An 18,166-nucleotide genomic window follows, 5' to 3' on the forward strand; every position below is an offset into this window, starting at 1 on the left:
TGACACCCAAGGGACAACTGGGTAACTAGTCATACTGTACATTGACACCCTGGGGACAGCTGGGTAACTAGTCATACTGTACATTGACACCCAGGGGACAGCTGGGTAACTAGCCATACTGTACGTTGACACCCAGGGGACAGCTGGGTAACTAGTCATACTGTACATTGACACCCAGGGGACAGCTGGGTAACTAGAGCCATACTGTACGTTGACACCCAGGGGACAGCTGGGTAACTAGTCATGCTGTACGTTGACACCCAGGGGTCAGCTGGGTAACTAGTCATGCTGTACATTGACACCCAGGGGACAGCTGGGTAACTAGCCATACTGTACGTTGACACCCAGGGGACAGCTGGGTAACTAGTCATACTGTACGTTGACACCCAGGGGACAGCTGGGTAACTAGTCATACTGTACGTAGACAAAGTAAAAGTGTCTTAGCCACAACTCATTCCTTGAACTAGCTAGAATCCAAACTTTGCTATAGCTCACAATATTAGTTGTTCCCCCCCCTCCACACAGAAACATGGTGATGCGAGAGCTGGCCCCTCAGTTCCACATCCCCTGGTCCATCCCCCTGGAGGCTGAGGACATACCCATAGTCCCCACCACCTCAGGAACCATGTGAGTACTCCTCTCCTCTTTCTCTCCTCTTCCTTTTTTTCATTTCTCCTCTCCTCTCATCCTCCTGCTTCTTTCTCTTCTTCCTGTCCCCCCCTCTTCCTTACTCATCTCTTCTAGAGGTATTCTGAGGTGGTTTAGTGAACTATACTCACGTGGTGATTAACCTCTCTTGAGACATGAAGACTTGCTAGCTCCCACAGCTAACTCCTAGGTGTTATCTCATTGGGCTAAATATAGTCCTGAGTCACATAAATGACCTAGTTTGATACCCGGTGTATATAACTGATTTCCATGTCCATTAGCCTATTGGTTTTCCAGCCCTCAGCTTATTGAGATTCTCAATAATAAAGGATGAGTAACAGTAAACAACTCTGTCACCTGTCCCACAGGATGGAGCTGCGCTGTGTCATCGCCATCATCCGCCACGGAGACCGCACCCCTAAACAGAAGATGAAGATGGAAGTCCGACACCTTCTGTGAGTCTATGTACCTCAAATACCCCCTCTGTGAGTATATACCTCAAATACCCCCTCCGTACCTTCAGGCTCTGATCAGGCCCTACACCCAAACAAGGGCACTGCGTTCATCCACCTCTGGCCTGCTCGCCTCCCTACCTCTGAGGAAGCACAGTTCCCGCTCAGCCCAGTCAAAACTGTTCGCTGCTCTGGCACCCCAATGCTCCCTCACGACGCCAGGACAGCGGAGTCAATCACCACCTTCCGGAGACACCTGAAACCCCACCTCTTTAAGGAATACCTGGGATAGGATAAAGTAATCCTTCTAAACCCCCCCCCCCTAAAAGATTTAGATGCACTATTGTAAAGTGGTTGTTCCACTGGATATCATAAGGTGAATGCACCAATTTGTAAGTCGCTCTGGATAAGAGCGTCTGCTAAATGACTTAAATGTAAATGTATATACCTCAAATACCCCCTCTGTGAGTCTATGTACCTCAAATACCCCCTCTGTGAGTCTATGTACCTCAAATACCCCCGCTGTGAGTCTATGTACCTCAAATACCCCCGCTGTGAGTCTATGTACCTCAAATACCCCCTCCTGGGAGTCTATGTACCTCAAATACACCCTCCTGTGAGTCTATGTACCTCAAATACACCCTCCTGTGAGTCTATGTACCTCAAATACACCCTCCTGTGAGTCTATGTACCTCAAATACACCCTCTCCCTATTCACAGTGGGCAAAATGTTACATGCTGGCGTATTAATGACTTCATTTTCTGTTCGTCCATATAACAAATACAACTTGAAATTCACCTTCCCCAGTCCTGTTGCAATTCACTGTTGAATCTGTTGTTTAGATTTAATGTTTGAATATGTTGTTTTTAGATTCTTTGCGCTGTTTGAAAAGTATGGAGGCTACAAGTCAGGGAAACTGAAGTTGAAGAAGCCCAAACAGCTACAGGTCAGTCCAAGTATCTCTTCTTTTCCTATAACACAGAAACCCTCTGTTGAGCGGAAGCCTATTTGCGGTGTTGGGGAAGCTACTCTGAAAATATACACTGCTCAAAAAAATAAAGGGAACACTTAAACAACACAATGTAACTCCAAGTCAATCAAACTTCTGTGAAATCAAACTGTCCACTTAGGAAGCAACACTGATTGACAATACATTTCACATGCTGTTGTGCAAATGGAATAGACAACAGGTGGAAATTATAGGCAATTAGCAAGTGTTCCCTTTATTTTTTTGAGCAGTATAGTTTACCAGGTTACCAATTACTTGTTTGTTTACTTAAGTTACTTTGAAAAAGTAGTTCACTACATCCAAACCCCAGTACTTTGTGAAAAATTATCATCTGGATATCTGAAATGGTGTGAATTATGCAAGTCGAAAAATATAGTTAATTATAGCCCATATGTGACCGACCGGCTTTATTCGGTCTTGTGTAGCAAAATTTGATATTTTTACATTTGATAAAAGTAGAGACTCAGCTCGAAAATGGTATATCATACACTACAGTTGAGGAACAATGGAAAAGTAATTCTGCTTTGAAAGTTTATAAACTTGTAACCTTAAATTGAGAAAATGGCCCTTGAATGTTTTGGTACCTACTGGAGAGCTTTTTGTCTACACCCATTCAGCATCGTTCACACCCTCAAGCTTTAGCCCCACCCATCCCTTTAAGGATTTACATGTGAGGTTATGTACTAAACGACCAAAGATTTCAAGACTAAAGGCTGTTATATACTACAGGTGTGTTGGTGAATTGAATCTGGAGTGCTCTCGGTGTTTGTAAGCTCAGAGCGTTGTCAGATTGTCTGTTTGTAAGTTCAGAGCGTTTCGCTCTTGGAGCGTTCAGAGCGCACACCTGACCTAACAACAGCAGTCAAGCACTCAAGCTAACTGGCTAACGTTGGCTAGCTTGCTAGCTACTTCCAGATACAAATGAAAGTACAGCTCACTCTGACCATTTTACTCAGCCTAGCAGAGCTGGTTAGGCTTTTTTAAATGTTATCCAGAGCATTGATGACTGTAACTGTGCTGCTGGCAACAATTTTAATTACGCTTTTTTTTGCCAACGATTACTGACACCGGCCATATTCAACGGGTGTTGAGCGTTCATAAATTCGTCAGTTATTCTGCGCTTTGGCACGCTCGGACGAGAGGGCTCTGAAATCAGAGTAAATAGACGTAGCTGGTAAATTTGCTCTGGCTATCGACAAATGTCACAGTGACATCATGAACATTCTATTGAAATGGTTCCTTGCATAGTGGAGTCTTTTTGTTTTAGACATGTAGCTAGCTAGCTAAACAATGAACCATAATCCCAACTCATAACGGTACTACCCTGCATTAATCTGCATGTAGCTAACCAACCAGGTTTAATGTTAGCTAGCTTACATTAGGCTATAACTAGCAATGCAAATGGCTCTGAGATACGAATAATATTACTACACAGATAATACACGTAACGTTACCTAGCGAGCCAGCCAGCTAACGTTAGCTAGCTAGCTAACAGTACACTTTAACTTGAAATGAAAATGACTTTCTGACAAAATTAGTAACATGTAATATTTGAAAATATAGCTAGCTGGACTCTCTTACCCGTATACATGGATAGACACTTCTCTCGCTCTGTCACCGATGCCATGGTTGCCCTTTAGTTTGAAGATGTAATCCAGAGACAGGTTATACAACAGCTCTCTGTGTTCTCTTTTCGACTCAGTCTGCATATTTGCAATCAAAGGCCAGAATGTTCTCCATCTCCTTAGCTATCATACTCTAATTCCACTGATTTCAAAACTCGGTCCTCCAGAAAGTGGAGAGCAACACTTATGCAGTTCTACTACGTGATGTCTTTCAAAAAAGCTGCGTTAGAAAGGATTACCTACACATACTGACCAGCTCATGGTATAGACAGAAGCCTGCTACATGGCAGACCAATCCGAACTCATCTCTCGGCATGTCCAGCCGACTCATTATCTCAGCCAACCATGGCTAGCGGGAAGGTTGCTGACTTGTTCCGTGGCTAAACCAACTAGGCTCGTAATTTATCAATTTTATTCATATTTACAGATGGCATGGTAAAACAGTAGTGTGTAGTTCCAGTAGTTAGCTACACCGCTACATGGTAAAACGGTAGTGTGTAGTTCCAGTAGTTAGCTACACCGCTACATGGCAAAAAACTAATTACCTACTGAAAACACTATATAGATTTGAATTTAGTTCAACTACCACTAAGCTACTGGAAAATGTAATTAATTTACTAGTTGAACTACATGTAGTACACTACTCCCCAACACTGCCTATTTGTGACAATAAGATAATACTGTATATAGTCGCGACCTCTAATCCAGTTATTTTCAAGGTTTCCAACACCTGGAAAATGTCCTGCCACTGTCGCCTCTTTGTAGGGTTTTTTCAGTTTTGTAATGTAGGAGAATAAAACACATTAGATCTGGTAAAAGATAATACAAAAAAAGTTTTTTTTTTATTGTTCTGTCTTTGAAATGCAAGAGAAAGGCCACAATTTATTATTCCAGTTTAGGCGCAATTTAGATTTTGGCTCCTAGATGGCAGCTGTTTGTGCTCAAAGTTTTAGACTGATCCAATGAACCATTGCTTTTCTGTTCAAAATATTGTATCAAGTCTGCCCAATTGTGCCTAATTGGTTTATTGATACATTTTTCAAGTTCATAAGTGCACTTTCCTCAAACAATAGCATGGTATTATTTCACTGTAATAGCTACTGTAAATTGGAGAGGGCAGTTAGATTAGCAAGAATTTAAGCTTTCTGCCTGTATCAGATATGTCTCTGTCCTGGGAAATTTTCTTGTTACTTACAACCTCATGCTAATCACATTAGCGCACGTTAGCTCAACCGTCCCGTGGGAGTCACCGATCCTGTAGAGGTTAAGCACTTTGTGACAAATGTCAGTTCAATTGACTGTTGTGTGTGTTTTGTGTAGGAAGTGCTGGACATTGCCCGGCTCCTACTGACTGAGTTGGGACAGCACACAGACTGTGAGATCGAGGAGAAGAAGGGTAAACTGGAGCAGCTCAAGACGGTCCTAGAGATGTGAGAGACTCTTATGGGCACGCCACACACACTCACACCAGGGTTGTCAGGTGACCAGTATTGCAATACTCAGAAGTATCGTGGCAAGGAAACAAAACATGAAGTAGACTTCATTTCTTATGGAAAACAGTCCTAATGTTGACGAGGAACAAAGTCTGCTTTTTTTTTTTTTTTTTTGCCATGGATAATCTGGTATCCTAGTATATACTTCTGCGCGCACACACATACACACACACACACACACACACACACACACACACGTCACGCTCTAATCTGTCCATAATTTTATCCATGCATCAGGTAGTGATCTGCTCTTCTGTATGTGATGCTCGGTGTGGAAACCTCCGTGTTGCTGTGTCTGTAGTCCAGTGTAGAAACCTCCTCCGTGTTGCTGTGTCTGTAGTCCAGTGTAGAAACCTCCTCCGTGTTGCTGTGTCTGTAGTCCAGTGTAGAAACCTCCTCCGTGTTGCTGTGTCTGTTGTCCAGTGTAGAAACCTCCTCCGTGTTGCTGTGTCTGTAGTCCAGTGTAGAAACCTCCTCCGTGTTGCTGTGTCTGTTGTCCAGTGTAGAAACCTCCTCCATGTTGCCGTGTCTGTTGTCCAGTGTAGAAACCTCCATGTTGCCGTGTCTGTTGTCCAGTGTAGAAACCTCCATGTTGCTGTGTCTGTTGTCCAGTGTAGAAACCTCTTTGTTGCTGTGTCTGTTGTCCAGTGTAGAAACCTCCTCCATGTTGCTGTGTCTGTTGTCCAGTGTAGAAATCTCCTCTGTGTTGCTGTGGCTGTTGTCCAGTGTAGAAACCTCCTCTTTGTTGCTGTGTCTGTAGTCCAGTGTAGAAACCTCCTCCGTGTTGCCGTGTCTGTAGTCCAGTGTAGAAACCTCCATGTTGCTGTGTCTAGTCCAGTGCTCCACACATTGAATTAGCCTAGTCCCTGTATTCCTGAAACACACCGTAGCCTAGCAGCTTTCACTTTGTGGACAACCCCCATCCTCCTTGTCTATAATTCTCTTTTCCTCCCTCCTTTCTCTCTGTCTCTCTCCTCCTCTTTCCAAAGGGAATCCAGCTTGAATGACACTCGGTATACACCCTCCCCTGGTTCACTCCTCCTCACTCTGTAACCACCACTGCCATTAACCTCCATTCATACCGAGGGATTTTATACTGACCATTAGAATCAGGGACCACTAGCCACATCCGTGTGTGTGTTTTTTTGAACGAGTGCTGTGTTTGTCTGCGATGCATGTCGTTCTGAAAGTTGCCTTTAATCTCACTACACCTTCGTCCTCTCACTCTTCTCATTCTCTGTGTACTGTATATAGTCTTCCTGGTTAAACTCGTTGATAATGGTATGGGATTGCATATTAACCACAATTCAATGCAAATGGCAGCTCTTTGACAATAACCAAGGATCAAACACACAGGTCCATGATCTGTGAGGGTGATTGATTTGTGAGGGTGATTGATTTGGGAGGGTGGTTGATTTGGGAGGGTGATTGATTTGTGAGGGTGATTGATTTGTGAGGGTGATTGATTTGTGAGGGTGGTTGATTTGTGAGGGTGGTTGATTTGGGAGGGTGGTTGATTTGGGAGGGTGATTGATTTGGGAGGGTGATTGATTTGGGAGGGTGATTGATTTGGGAGGGTGATTGATTTGGGAGGGTGATTGATTTGGGAGGGTGATTGATTTGGGAGGGTGATTGATCTGGGAGGGTGCGGGAACAGGGAATCCAGGATCGGTTGTATGTGGATACCTGCCCCTGTATAATGATGACTGGTGCTTCATTAAGGGTGGATACCTGCCCCTGTATAATGATGACTGGTGCTTCATTAAGGGTGGATACCTGCCCCTGTATAATCAAATCAAATCAAATCAAATTTATTTATATAGCCCTTCGTACATCAGCTGAAATCTCAAAGTGCTGTACAGAAACCCAGCCTAAAACCCCAAACAGCAAGCAATGCATGTGAAAGAAGCACGGTGGCTGGGAAAAACTCCCTAGGAAAAACTCCTGAGAAAGGCCAAAAACCTAGGAAGAAACCTAGAGAGGAACCAGGCTATGAGGGGTGGCCAGTCCTCTTCTGGCTGTGCCGGGTGGATATTATAACAGAACATGGTCAAGATGTTAAAATGTTCGTAAATGACCAGCATGGTCAAATAATAATAATCATAGTAATTGTCGAGGGTGCAACAAGCACGTCCGGTGAACAGGTCAGGGTTCCGTAGCCGCAGGCAGAACAGTTGAAACTGGAGCAGCAGCATGGCCAGGTGGACTGGGGACAGCAAGGAGTCATCATGCCAGGTAGTCCTAGGGCTCAGGTCCTCCGAGAGAAAGAGAGAAAGAAAGAGAGAATTAGAGAGAGCATATTTACATTCACACAGGACACTGGATAAGACAAGAGAATACTCCAGATGTAACAGACTGACCCTAGCCCCCCGACACATAAACTACTGCAGCATAAATACTGGAGGCTGAGACAGGAGGGATCAGAAGACACTGTGGCCCCATCCGATGATACCCCCGGACAGGGCCAAACAGGCAGGATAATGATGACTGGTGCTTCATTAAGGGTGGGTGGATACCTGCCCCTGTATAATGATGACTGGTGCTTCATTAAGGATGGATACCTGCCCCTGTATAATGATGACTGGTGCTTCATTAAGGATGGATACCTGCCCCTGTATAATGATGACTGGTGCTTCATTAAGGGTGGATACCTGCCCCTGTATAATGATGACTGGTGCTTCATTAAGGGTGGATACCTGCCCCTGTATAATGATGACTGGTGCTTCATTAAGGGTGGGTGGATACCTGCCCCTGTATAATGATGACTGGTGCTTCATTAAGGGTGGGTGGATACCTGCCCCTGTATAATGATGACTGGTGCTTCATTAAGGGTGGGTGGATACCTGCCCCTGTATAATGATGACTGGTGCTTCATTAAGGGTGGGTGGATACCTGCCCCTGTATAATGATGACTGGTGCTTCATTAAGGGTGGGTGGATACCTGCCCCTGTATAATGATGACTGGTGCTTCATTAAGGGTGGATAGATACCTGCCCCTGTATAATGATGACTGGTGCTTCATTAAGGGTGGATAGATACCTGCCCCTGTATAATGATGACTGGTGCTTCATTAAGGGTGGATACCTGCCCCCTGTATAATGATGACTGGTGCTTCATTAAGGGTGGATACCTGCCCCTGTATAATGATGACTGGTGCTTCATTAAGGATGGATACCTGCCCCCTGTATAATGATCACTGGTGCTTCATTAAGGGTGGATACCTGCCCCTGTATAATGATGACTGGTGCTTCATTAAGGGTGGATACCTGCCCCTGTATAATGATGACTGGTGCTTCATTAAGGGTGGATACCTGCCCCTGTGTGCGTGTGTCTTCCAGGTACGGCCATTTCTCAGGCATCAACAGGAAGGTGCAGCTCACCTACCTGCCCAACGGACAACCCAAAGCCTCCAGTGAGGAAGAAGGTAGGGAGGAGTCGTCGCAGGCATACCATGTTCATGATTAACTTCTTACACATACAGTTGAAGTCGGAAGTTTACATACACCTTAGCCAAATACATTTAAACTCAGTTTTTCACAATTCCTGACATTTAATCAGAGTAAAAATTCCCTGTCTTAGGTCAGTTAGGATCACCACTTTATTTTAAGAATGTGAAATGTCAGAATAATAGTAGAGAATTATTTATTTCAGCTTTTCTTTCTTTCATCACATTCCCAGTGGGTCAGAAGTTTACATACGTTCAATTAGTATTTGGTAGCATTGCCTTTAAATTGTTTAACTTGGGTCAAACTTTTCGGTTAGCCTTCCACAAGCTTCCCACAATAAGTTGGGGGAATTTTGGCCCATTCCTCCTGACAGAGCTGGTGTAAATGAGTCAGGTTTGTAGGCCTCCATGTTCACACATGCTTTTTCAGTTCTGGCCACAAATTTTCTATGGGATTGAGGTCAGGGCTTTGGGATGGCCACTCCAATACCTTGACTTTGTTGTCCTTAAGCCATTTTGCCACAACTTTGGAAGTGTGCTTGGGGTCATTGTCCATTTGGAAGACCCATTTGCGACCAACCTTTAACTTCCTGACTGATGTCTTGAGATGTTGCTTCAATATATCCACATCATTTTCCTACCTCATGATACCATCTATTTTGTGAAGCACAGCAGTCCCTCCTGCAGCAAATCACCCCCACAACATGATGCTGCCACCCCCGTGCTTCACGGTCTATTTTTGTTTCATCAAACCAGAGGACATTTCTCCAAAAAAGTACGATCTTTGTCCCCATGTGCAGTTGCAAACCGTAGTCTGGCTTTTTTATTGCGGTTTTGGAGCAGTGGCTTCTTCCTTGCTGAGCGGCCTTTCAGGTTACGTCGATTTAGGACTTGTTTTACTGTGGATATAGATACTTTTGTACCTGTTTCCTCCAGCATCTTCACAAGGTCCTTTGCTGTTGTTCTGGGATTGATTTGCCCTTTTTGCACCAAAGTACATTCATCTCTAGGAGACAGAACACGTCTCCTTCCTGAGCGGTATGACGGCTGCGTGGTCCCATGGTGTTTATACTTGCGTACTATTGTTTGTACAGATGAACGTGGTACCTTCAGGCGTTTGGAAATTGCTCCCAAGGATGAACCAGACTGCTGATTTCTTTTGATTTTCCCATGATGTCAAGCAAAGAGGCACTGGGTTTGAAGGTAGGCCTTGAAATACATCCACAGGTTCACCTCCAATTGACTCAAATGATGTCAATTAGCCTATCAGAAGCTTCTAAAGCCATGACATCGTTTCTGGAATGTTTCAAGCTGTTTAAAGGCACAGTCAACTTAGTGTATGTAAACTTTTGACCCACTGGAATTGTGATACAATTGATTATAAGTGAAATAATCTGTCTGTAAACAATTGTTGGAAAAATGACTTGTCATGCACAAAGTAGATGTCTTAACAGACTTGCCAAACTATAGTTTGTTAACAAGAAATGTGTGGAGTGGTTGAAAAACGAGTTTTAATGACTCCAACCTAAGTGTATGTAAACTTCTGACTTCAACTGTACGTTTAACATGCACATTCTTGGCCTGCAGGAACTAATGCAGTCATTTTTGTGTGTGTGTTCAGAGGGTCCAAAGGAGGGTTCGTCTCTGCTGCTGGTGTTGAAGTGGGGCGGGGAGCTGACCCCGGCAGGCAGGGTACAGGCTGAGGAGCTGGGCAGGGCCTTCCGCTGCATGTACCCTGGAGGACAAGGTACAGGTCTCTACAAGTGGACATTCCTACTACCTCTGGTTATACTCCTCACCTCTACACTATATACTACACTATATACTACCTCTACACTCCTCACCTCTACACTATATACTACACTACACTATATACTACCTCTACACTATATACTACCTCTACACTATATACTACCTCTACACTATATACTACCTCTACACTATATACTACCTCTACACTATATACTACCTCTACACTATATACTACCTCTACACTATATACTACCTCTACACTATATACTACCTCTACACTATATACTACCTCTACACTATATACTACCTCTACACTATATACTACACTATACACCACCTCTACACTATATACTACCTCTACACTATATACTACCTCTACACTATATACTACCTCTACACTATATACTACCTCTACACTATATACTACCTCTACACTATACACCTCTACACTATATACTACCTCTACACTATATAGTACCTCTACACTATATACTACCTCTACACTATATACTACACTATACACCACCTCTACACTATATACTACCTCTACACTATATACTACCTCTACACTATATACTACCTCTACACTATATACTACCTCTACACTATATACTACCTCTACACTATACACCACCTCTACACTCCTCACCTCTACACTATATACCACCTCTACACTATATACCACCTCTACACTATATACTACCTCTACACTATATACTACCTCTACACTATATACCACCTCTACACTATATACTACCTCTACACTATACACCTCTACACTATATACCACCTCTACACTATATACTACCTCTACACTATACACCTCTACACTATATACTACCTCTACACTCCTCACCTCTACACTATATACCACCTCTACACTATATACTACCTCTACACTATATACTACACTATATACTACCTCTACACTATATACTACCTCTACACTATATACTACCTCTACACTCCTCACCTCTACACTATATACTACCTCTACACTATACACCTCTACACTATATACTACCTCTACACTATATACCACCTCTACACTCCTCACCTCTACACTCCTCACCTCTACACTATATACTACCTCTACACTATATACTACCTCTACACTATATACTACCTCTACACTATATACTACCTCTACACTATATACTACCTCTACACTATATACTACCTCTACACTATATACTACACTATACACTACCTCTACACTATATACTACCTCTACACTATATACCACCTCTACACTATATACCACCTCTACACTATATACTACCTCTACACTATATACTACCTCTACACTATATACTACCTCTACACTATATACTACCTCTACACTATATACTACACTATATACTACCTCTACACTCCTCACCTCTACACTATATACTACCTCTACACTATATACTACCTCTACACTATATACTACCTCTACACTATATACCACCTCTACACTATATACTACCTCTACACTATACACCTCTACACTATATACCACCTCTACACTATATACTACCTCTACACTATACACCTCTACACTATATACTACCTCTACACTCCTCACCTCTACACTATATACCACCTCTACACTATATACTACCTCTACACTATATACTACACTATATACTACCTCTACACTATATACTACCTCTACACTATATACTACCTCTACACTCCTCACCTCTACACTATATACTACCTCTACACTATACACCTCTACACTATATACTACCTCTACACTATATACCACCTCTACACTCCTCACCTCTACACTCCTCACCTCTACACTATATACTACCTCTACACTATATACTACCTCTACACTATATACTACCTCTACACTATATACTACCTCTACACTATATACTACCTCTACACTATATACTACACTATACACTACCTCTACACTATATACTACCTCTACACTATATACTACCTCTACACTATATACCACCTCTACACTATATACCACCTCTACACTATATACTACCTCTACACTATATACTACCTCTACACTATATACTACCTCTACACTATATACTACCTCTACACTATATACTACACTATATACTACCTCTACACTCCTCACCTCTACACTATATACTACCTCTACACTATATACTACCTCTACACTATATACTACCTCTACACTATATACCACCTCTACACTATATACCACCTCTACACTATATACCACCTCTACATTATATACTACCTCTACACTATATACTACCTCTACACTATATACTACCTCTACACTATATACTACCTCTACACTATATACCACCTCTACACTATACACCACCTCTACACTATATACTACACTCTACACTATATACTACCTCTACACTATATACTACCTCTACACTATATACTACCTCTACACTATATACTACCTCTACACTATATACTACCTCTACACTATATACTACCTCTACACTATATACTACCTCTACACTATATACTACCTCTACACTATATACTACCTCTACACTATATACTACACTATACACTACCTCTACACTATACACTACCTCTACACTATATACTACCTCTACACTATATACTACCTCTACACTATATACTACCTCTACACTCCTCACCTCTACACTATATACTACCTCTACACTATATACTACCTCTACACTATATACTACCTCTACACTATATACCACCTCTACACTATATACCACCTCTACACTATACACCTCTACACTATACACTACCTCTACACTATACACTACCTCTACACTATACACTACCTCTACACTATATACTACCTCTACACTATATACCACCTCTACACTATATACCACCTCTACACTATACACCACCTCTACACTATACACCACCTCTACACTATATACTACCTCTACACTATATACTACCTCTACACTCCTCACCTCTACACTCCTCACCTCTACACTATATACTACCTCTACACTCCTCACCTCTACACTCCTCACCTCTACACTATATACTACCTCTACACTATATACTACCTCTACACTATATACTACCTCTACACTATATACTACCTCTACACTATATACCACCTCTACACTATATACCACCTCTACACTATATACCACCTCTACACTATATACCACCTCTACACTATATACTACCTCTACACTATATACTACCTCTACACTATACACCACCTCTACACTATATACTACCTCTACACTCCTCACCTCTACACTCCTCACCTCTACACTCCTCACCTCTACACTATATACTACCTCTACACTCCTCACCTCTACACTATATACTACCTCTACACTATATACTACCTCTACACTATATACCACCTCTACACTATATACCACCTCTACACTATATACCACCTCTACACTATATACCACCTCTACACTATATACCACCTCTACACTATATACCACCTCTACACTACATACTACCTCTACACTACATACTACCTCTACACTATATACCACCTCTACACTATATACTACCTCTACACTATATACCACCTCTACACTATATACTACCTCTACACTATACACCACCTCTACACTATATACTACCTCTACACTATACACCTCTACACTATACACTACCTCTACACTATATACTACCTCTACACTCCTCACCTCTACACTATATACTACCTCTACACTATATACTACCTCTACACTATATACTACCTCTACACTATATACTACCTCTACACTATATACTACCTCTACACTATATACTACCTCTACACTATATACCACCTCTACACTATATACTACACTATATACTACCTCTACACTATATACTACCTCTACACTATATACTACCTCTACACTATATACCACCTCTACACTATACACCACCTCTACACTATACACCACCTCTACACTATATACTACCTCTACACTATATACCACCTCTACACTCCTCACCTCTACACTATACACCACCTCTACACTATACACCACCTCTACACTATACACCACCTCTACACTATACACCACCTCTACACTATACACCACCTCTACACTATACACCACCTCTACACTATACACCACCTCTACACTATACACCTCACCTTTACACAATTTAGTCAAACCCAAATGATTTGACAGCTCTGGTCTCAATTGAATTCAGTTGAACTAATGCTACAAACGTCAGTTAAATTACATGTAGATAACGCTGTAAAATGTTTTATAAGAAAACTTCCCTCATTCTGTCTGTCCATACATACAGTAACACTTTTCTAGAGCCTTGGGTTTCTCTTCATGAGGTCACATGGTCAGGGAGAACTTGGGACATATTGGCCCAAATCATAACGTAAGATCCATGCGTTTAACTCAGTTTTTAGTAAATCATGCGTTGAGATTAATGGGAGATTTTTGTATGAGCTTAAATTATCCATGCAGCTCTAAAGTTGGGATTCGTTCCAGCATCACTTCTGCCTTTCTCATTGCTGAAGGGAAATCAAATCTCAAACAAAGACAAACGTTGTCTTGTGTTGACATGTACTTGAGGTGCTCTCAGTCCTCTTGGTGGACACCTTTTTCTTTGTGTTTGATATTTAACACTCTGTGATTTTCCCCCCCACCACCACCACCACCACCACCAAAGGCACTCGATCATGACGTCACGTTGCAACTGCTCTGTAACATACAGGGTGTCGTTAAAGGCCTTGTTCTAGGTTCAGTGGAACTGCTCTGTAACATACAGGCTGTCGTTAAAGGCCTTGTTCTAGGTTCAGTGGAACTGCTCTGTAACATACAGGGTGTCATTAAAGGCCTTGTTCTAGGTTCAGTGGAACTGCTCTGTAACATACAGGGTGTCATTAAACCTGTTGGGGCTAGGGGGCAGTATTGAGAATTTTGAAAGAAATATGTGCCCATTTTTAACTGGCACCTACACCAACTCAGAAGCTAGGATATGCATATTATTACCAGATTTGGATAGAAAACACTCTGAATTTTCTAAAACTGTTTGAATGGTGTCTGTAAGTATAACAAAACTCATATGGCAGGCAAAAACCTGAGAGAAAAAACTAATTTTGTGGCTGTACTATTTTTTTTGTCATTGTTTAATAGATACCACAGTGAGAAAGGATTCATTTCGCAACTCCTACGGCTTCCACTAGATGTCAGCGATCTTTATAAAGTTGTTTGAAGCGTCTATGATGAACAGAGATCGAATTAGAATGCAGGGAAGTTGACGTCCCTGGGATGTCGTCACTTCCATTATGGCCTGCACCTGCGCAATCATGAGACGCGAGACATTTTTCAAAAACGTTTTTCTAGACACAGGAGAGGTCGGGTTGAAACATTACTGATGTTTCACGTTAAAAATGGCTCTAAAGATTGATGCTAAACAACGTTTGACATGTTTGAACGAACGTAAATAGATTATTTTTTTTAACTTTTTTAACTTTTCGCTGTGACTTCCCACCCCCCCCGCGCTACGTTTTAGTAGCCACCGAAGCGCTAACAACATGGAACAACTTGGAGTTATTTGGACATCAATTATGAACTTTGTCAAAAGAAACCACATTTGTTGTGGACCTGGGATTCCTGGAAGTGCAAATGGATGAAGATAATCAAAGGTAATGGATTATTGACAATAGTATTATTGATATTACATGGTTACAAGATGATGCTAACCTATATAGCCTAGCCTATTGTTCTTAGCACAGCACCCGGTTTATTGCAACTTGTGATTTCCCAGTAAAGTTATTTTGAAATCTGGCAATACAGTAGCATTTACGAAATGTTAAACTATAATTATTTGAATGACAATATTATAATTTACCAATGTTTTCGAATAGTAATTTTGTAAATTGTAAAGTTGTTCACCGGAAACATTTCAGAGAAGAAAAAAATCTGAATTTCACCGCTACTGTAAAATGCTGTTTTTGGATATAAATATGAACTTGATGGAACAAAAAATGCATGTATTGTATAACATAATGTCCTAGGAGTGTCATCTGATGGAGATTGTCAAAGGTTAGTGCATAATTTTAGCTGGTTTCTGCTTTTGGTGACGCCTGACCTTGAATTGAAAATGGATGTTTGTACTTTTGTGGCTATGTACTGTCCCAACATAATCTAACTTTATGCTTTTGCCGTAAAGCCTATTTGAAAATCTAACAATGTGGTTAGATTAAGGAGATGTTTATCTTTTAAATGGTGTAAAATAGTTGATTGTTTGAGAAATTAAAATTATTAGATTTATGTTTTGATATTCCAGCCTTGCTACCAATCCCGTCTCGGGGTTCATTGCTACCCCGTAGCCCCAATAGGCCTTGTTCTAGGTTCAGTGGAACTGCTCTGTAACATACAGGGTGTCATTAAAGGCCTTGTTCTAGGTTCAGTGGAACTGCTCTGTAACATACAGGGTGTCGTTAAAGGCCTTGTTCTAGGTTCAGTGGAACTGCGCTGTAACATACAGGCTGTCGTTAAAGGCCTTGTTCTAGGTTCAGTGGAAGAGACAGACCCTCGAGCTTTCTGAACCATCTGCCTGCTGCTTTTTTTCTCTTCCTTAATCATATGGACATTTTTAGAAGATGCTCTGTATTGCCAAGATGATCATTAGTCCAACTCAATTCATAACAAAAGTTGTGCAATTTTGTTGCGTGGGCGTACACAAATGTTTAAGTTTATGAGGGAGAAATAGTTGAAGACGCGCATGTTTATTGAACCTTTATTTAACTAGGCAAGTCAGTTGAGAACAAATTGGGCCAGTTGTTCGCCACCCTATGGTTCCTCCCAATCACAGCCGGTTGTGACACAGCCTGGATTCAAACCAGGGTGTCTGTAGCGATGCCTCTAGCACTGAGAGGCACTGCCTTAGACCGCTGCGCCACTCGGGAGGATTCATTATGGAAGACTATTAAACCACCTGCTGGAGGATTCATTATGGAAGACTATTAAACCACCTGCAGGAGGATTCATTATGGAAGACTATTAAACCACCTGCAGGAGGATTCATTATGGAAGACTATTAAACCACCTGCTGGAGGATTCATTATGGAAGACTATTAAACCACCTGCAGGAGGATTCATCATGGAATTTCCCAGGTCTTTAGTGGTTTATGACTTCAACCTCATTACATGAACCATATTTCATCCCAGGTATGAGATGCGAAGGACTGTTTCCTTTTCAGGCGAACATAATCCAGAGTGGCGCAGCGGTCTAAGACAGTGCATTTCAGTGCAAGAGGCATCACTACAGTCCCTGGTTCGAATCCAGGCTCTATCAAATCCGGCTGTGATTGGGAGTCCCATAGGGCGGCGTACAATTGGCCCAGTGTTGGCCGGTGTAGGCCGTCATTGCAAATAAGAATTTGTTCTTAACTGACTCGTCTAGTTAAATAAAAATATCCAGTTGACGTCTTTTTGAATCACCAAATAACCAATGTTACCTACCTCATCAACTTTCTGCAGAGTCTGTGCCGTTGCGTAGGTGGGTAACCTTTCTTCGCGCTTTACCTTCCTCTGTGATGTCCTGCAAGCCTGATGTTCCTTCCTCTGTGTGTTTGACTCTGAAGGGGACTACGCTGGTTTCCCTGGCTGTGGTCTGCTCCGTTTACACAGCACCTACCGCCACGACCTCAAGATCTACGCCTCAGACGAAGGCCGTGTTCAGATGACCGCTGCCGCTTTTGCCAAGGTGCGTATGTCTGTAGATGTTTCAGTATACGTGTGTCCAATATGCTCACTAGCCTTGTTTCTTTAATTTGTGTTCTGTGTCAATATCTCCAACCCTG

The 18,166-nt window shown here is 42.0% G+C and overlaps 2 protein-coding genes and 1 long non-coding RNA gene across 3 annotated transcripts in view; 2 read left to right on the top strand and 1 right to left on the bottom strand.

Moving 5' to 3' along the window:
- The window catches only part of LOC115193064 (inositol hexakisphosphate and diphosphoinositol-pentakisphosphate kinase 1), a 62,178-nt gene that overhangs the window by 20,971 nt on the left and 23,041 nt on the right, over positions 1 to 18,166 (top strand). Inside the window, exons 10-17 of the mRNA XM_029752048.1 lie at positions 526 to 627; positions 1,017 to 1,103; positions 1,972 to 2,047; positions 5,056 to 5,165; positions 6,218 to 6,241; positions 8,567 to 8,652; positions 10,295 to 10,420; positions 17,948 to 18,069. Coding sequence (XP_029607908.1) covers positions 526 to 627; positions 1,017 to 1,103; positions 1,972 to 2,047; positions 5,056 to 5,165; positions 6,218 to 6,241; positions 8,567 to 8,652; positions 10,295 to 10,420; positions 17,948 to 18,069 — 733 coding nt within the window. The remainder of the gene's footprint in view (positions 1 to 525; positions 628 to 1,016; positions 1,104 to 1,971; positions 2,048 to 5,055; positions 5,166 to 6,217; positions 6,242 to 8,566; positions 8,653 to 10,294; positions 10,421 to 17,947; positions 18,070 to 18,166) is intronic.
- On the bottom strand, positions 5,172 to 6,207 carry LOC115192849 (variant surface antigen E-like). The gene is made up of 2 exons (XM_029751744.1): positions 5,886 to 6,207; positions 5,172 to 5,813 (listed from the first exon to the last, which is right to left on the bottom strand). The coding sequence occupies exons 1-2, from the start codon at positions 6,045 to 6,047 to the stop codon at positions 5,451 to 5,453; spliced, it is 525 nt and encodes a 174-aa protein (XP_029607604.1). The 5' UTR covers positions 6,048 to 6,207; the 3' UTR covers positions 5,172 to 5,450.
- On the top strand, positions 14,477 to 17,064 carry LOC115192850 (uncharacterized). The gene is made up of 2 exons (XR_003878001.1): positions 14,477 to 15,148; positions 16,712 to 17,064. It is a non-coding gene; the product is annotated as an uncharacterized LOC115192850 (long non-coding RNA).

The sequence above is a fragment of the Salmo trutta genome, chromosome 4 (genome assembly GCF_901001165.1).
Source record: "Salmo trutta chromosome 4, fSalTru1.1, whole genome shotgun sequence".
In the NCBI taxonomy this organism is placed as follows: domain Eukaryota; kingdom Metazoa; phylum Chordata; class Actinopteri; order Salmoniformes; family Salmonidae; genus Salmo; species Salmo trutta.

Excerpts from the sequence above, each read along its gene's own strand:
- LOC115192849 (XM_029751744.1), bottom strand. The coding sequence starts at position 6,047 with ATGGAGGTTTCTACACTGGACTACAGACACGGCAACACGGAGGAGGTT. Across the intron at positions 5,814-5,885 it reads GACACAGCAACATGGAGGAG|GTTTCTACACTGGACAACAG; the intron begins GTTTCTACACTG and ends AGCAACATGGAG.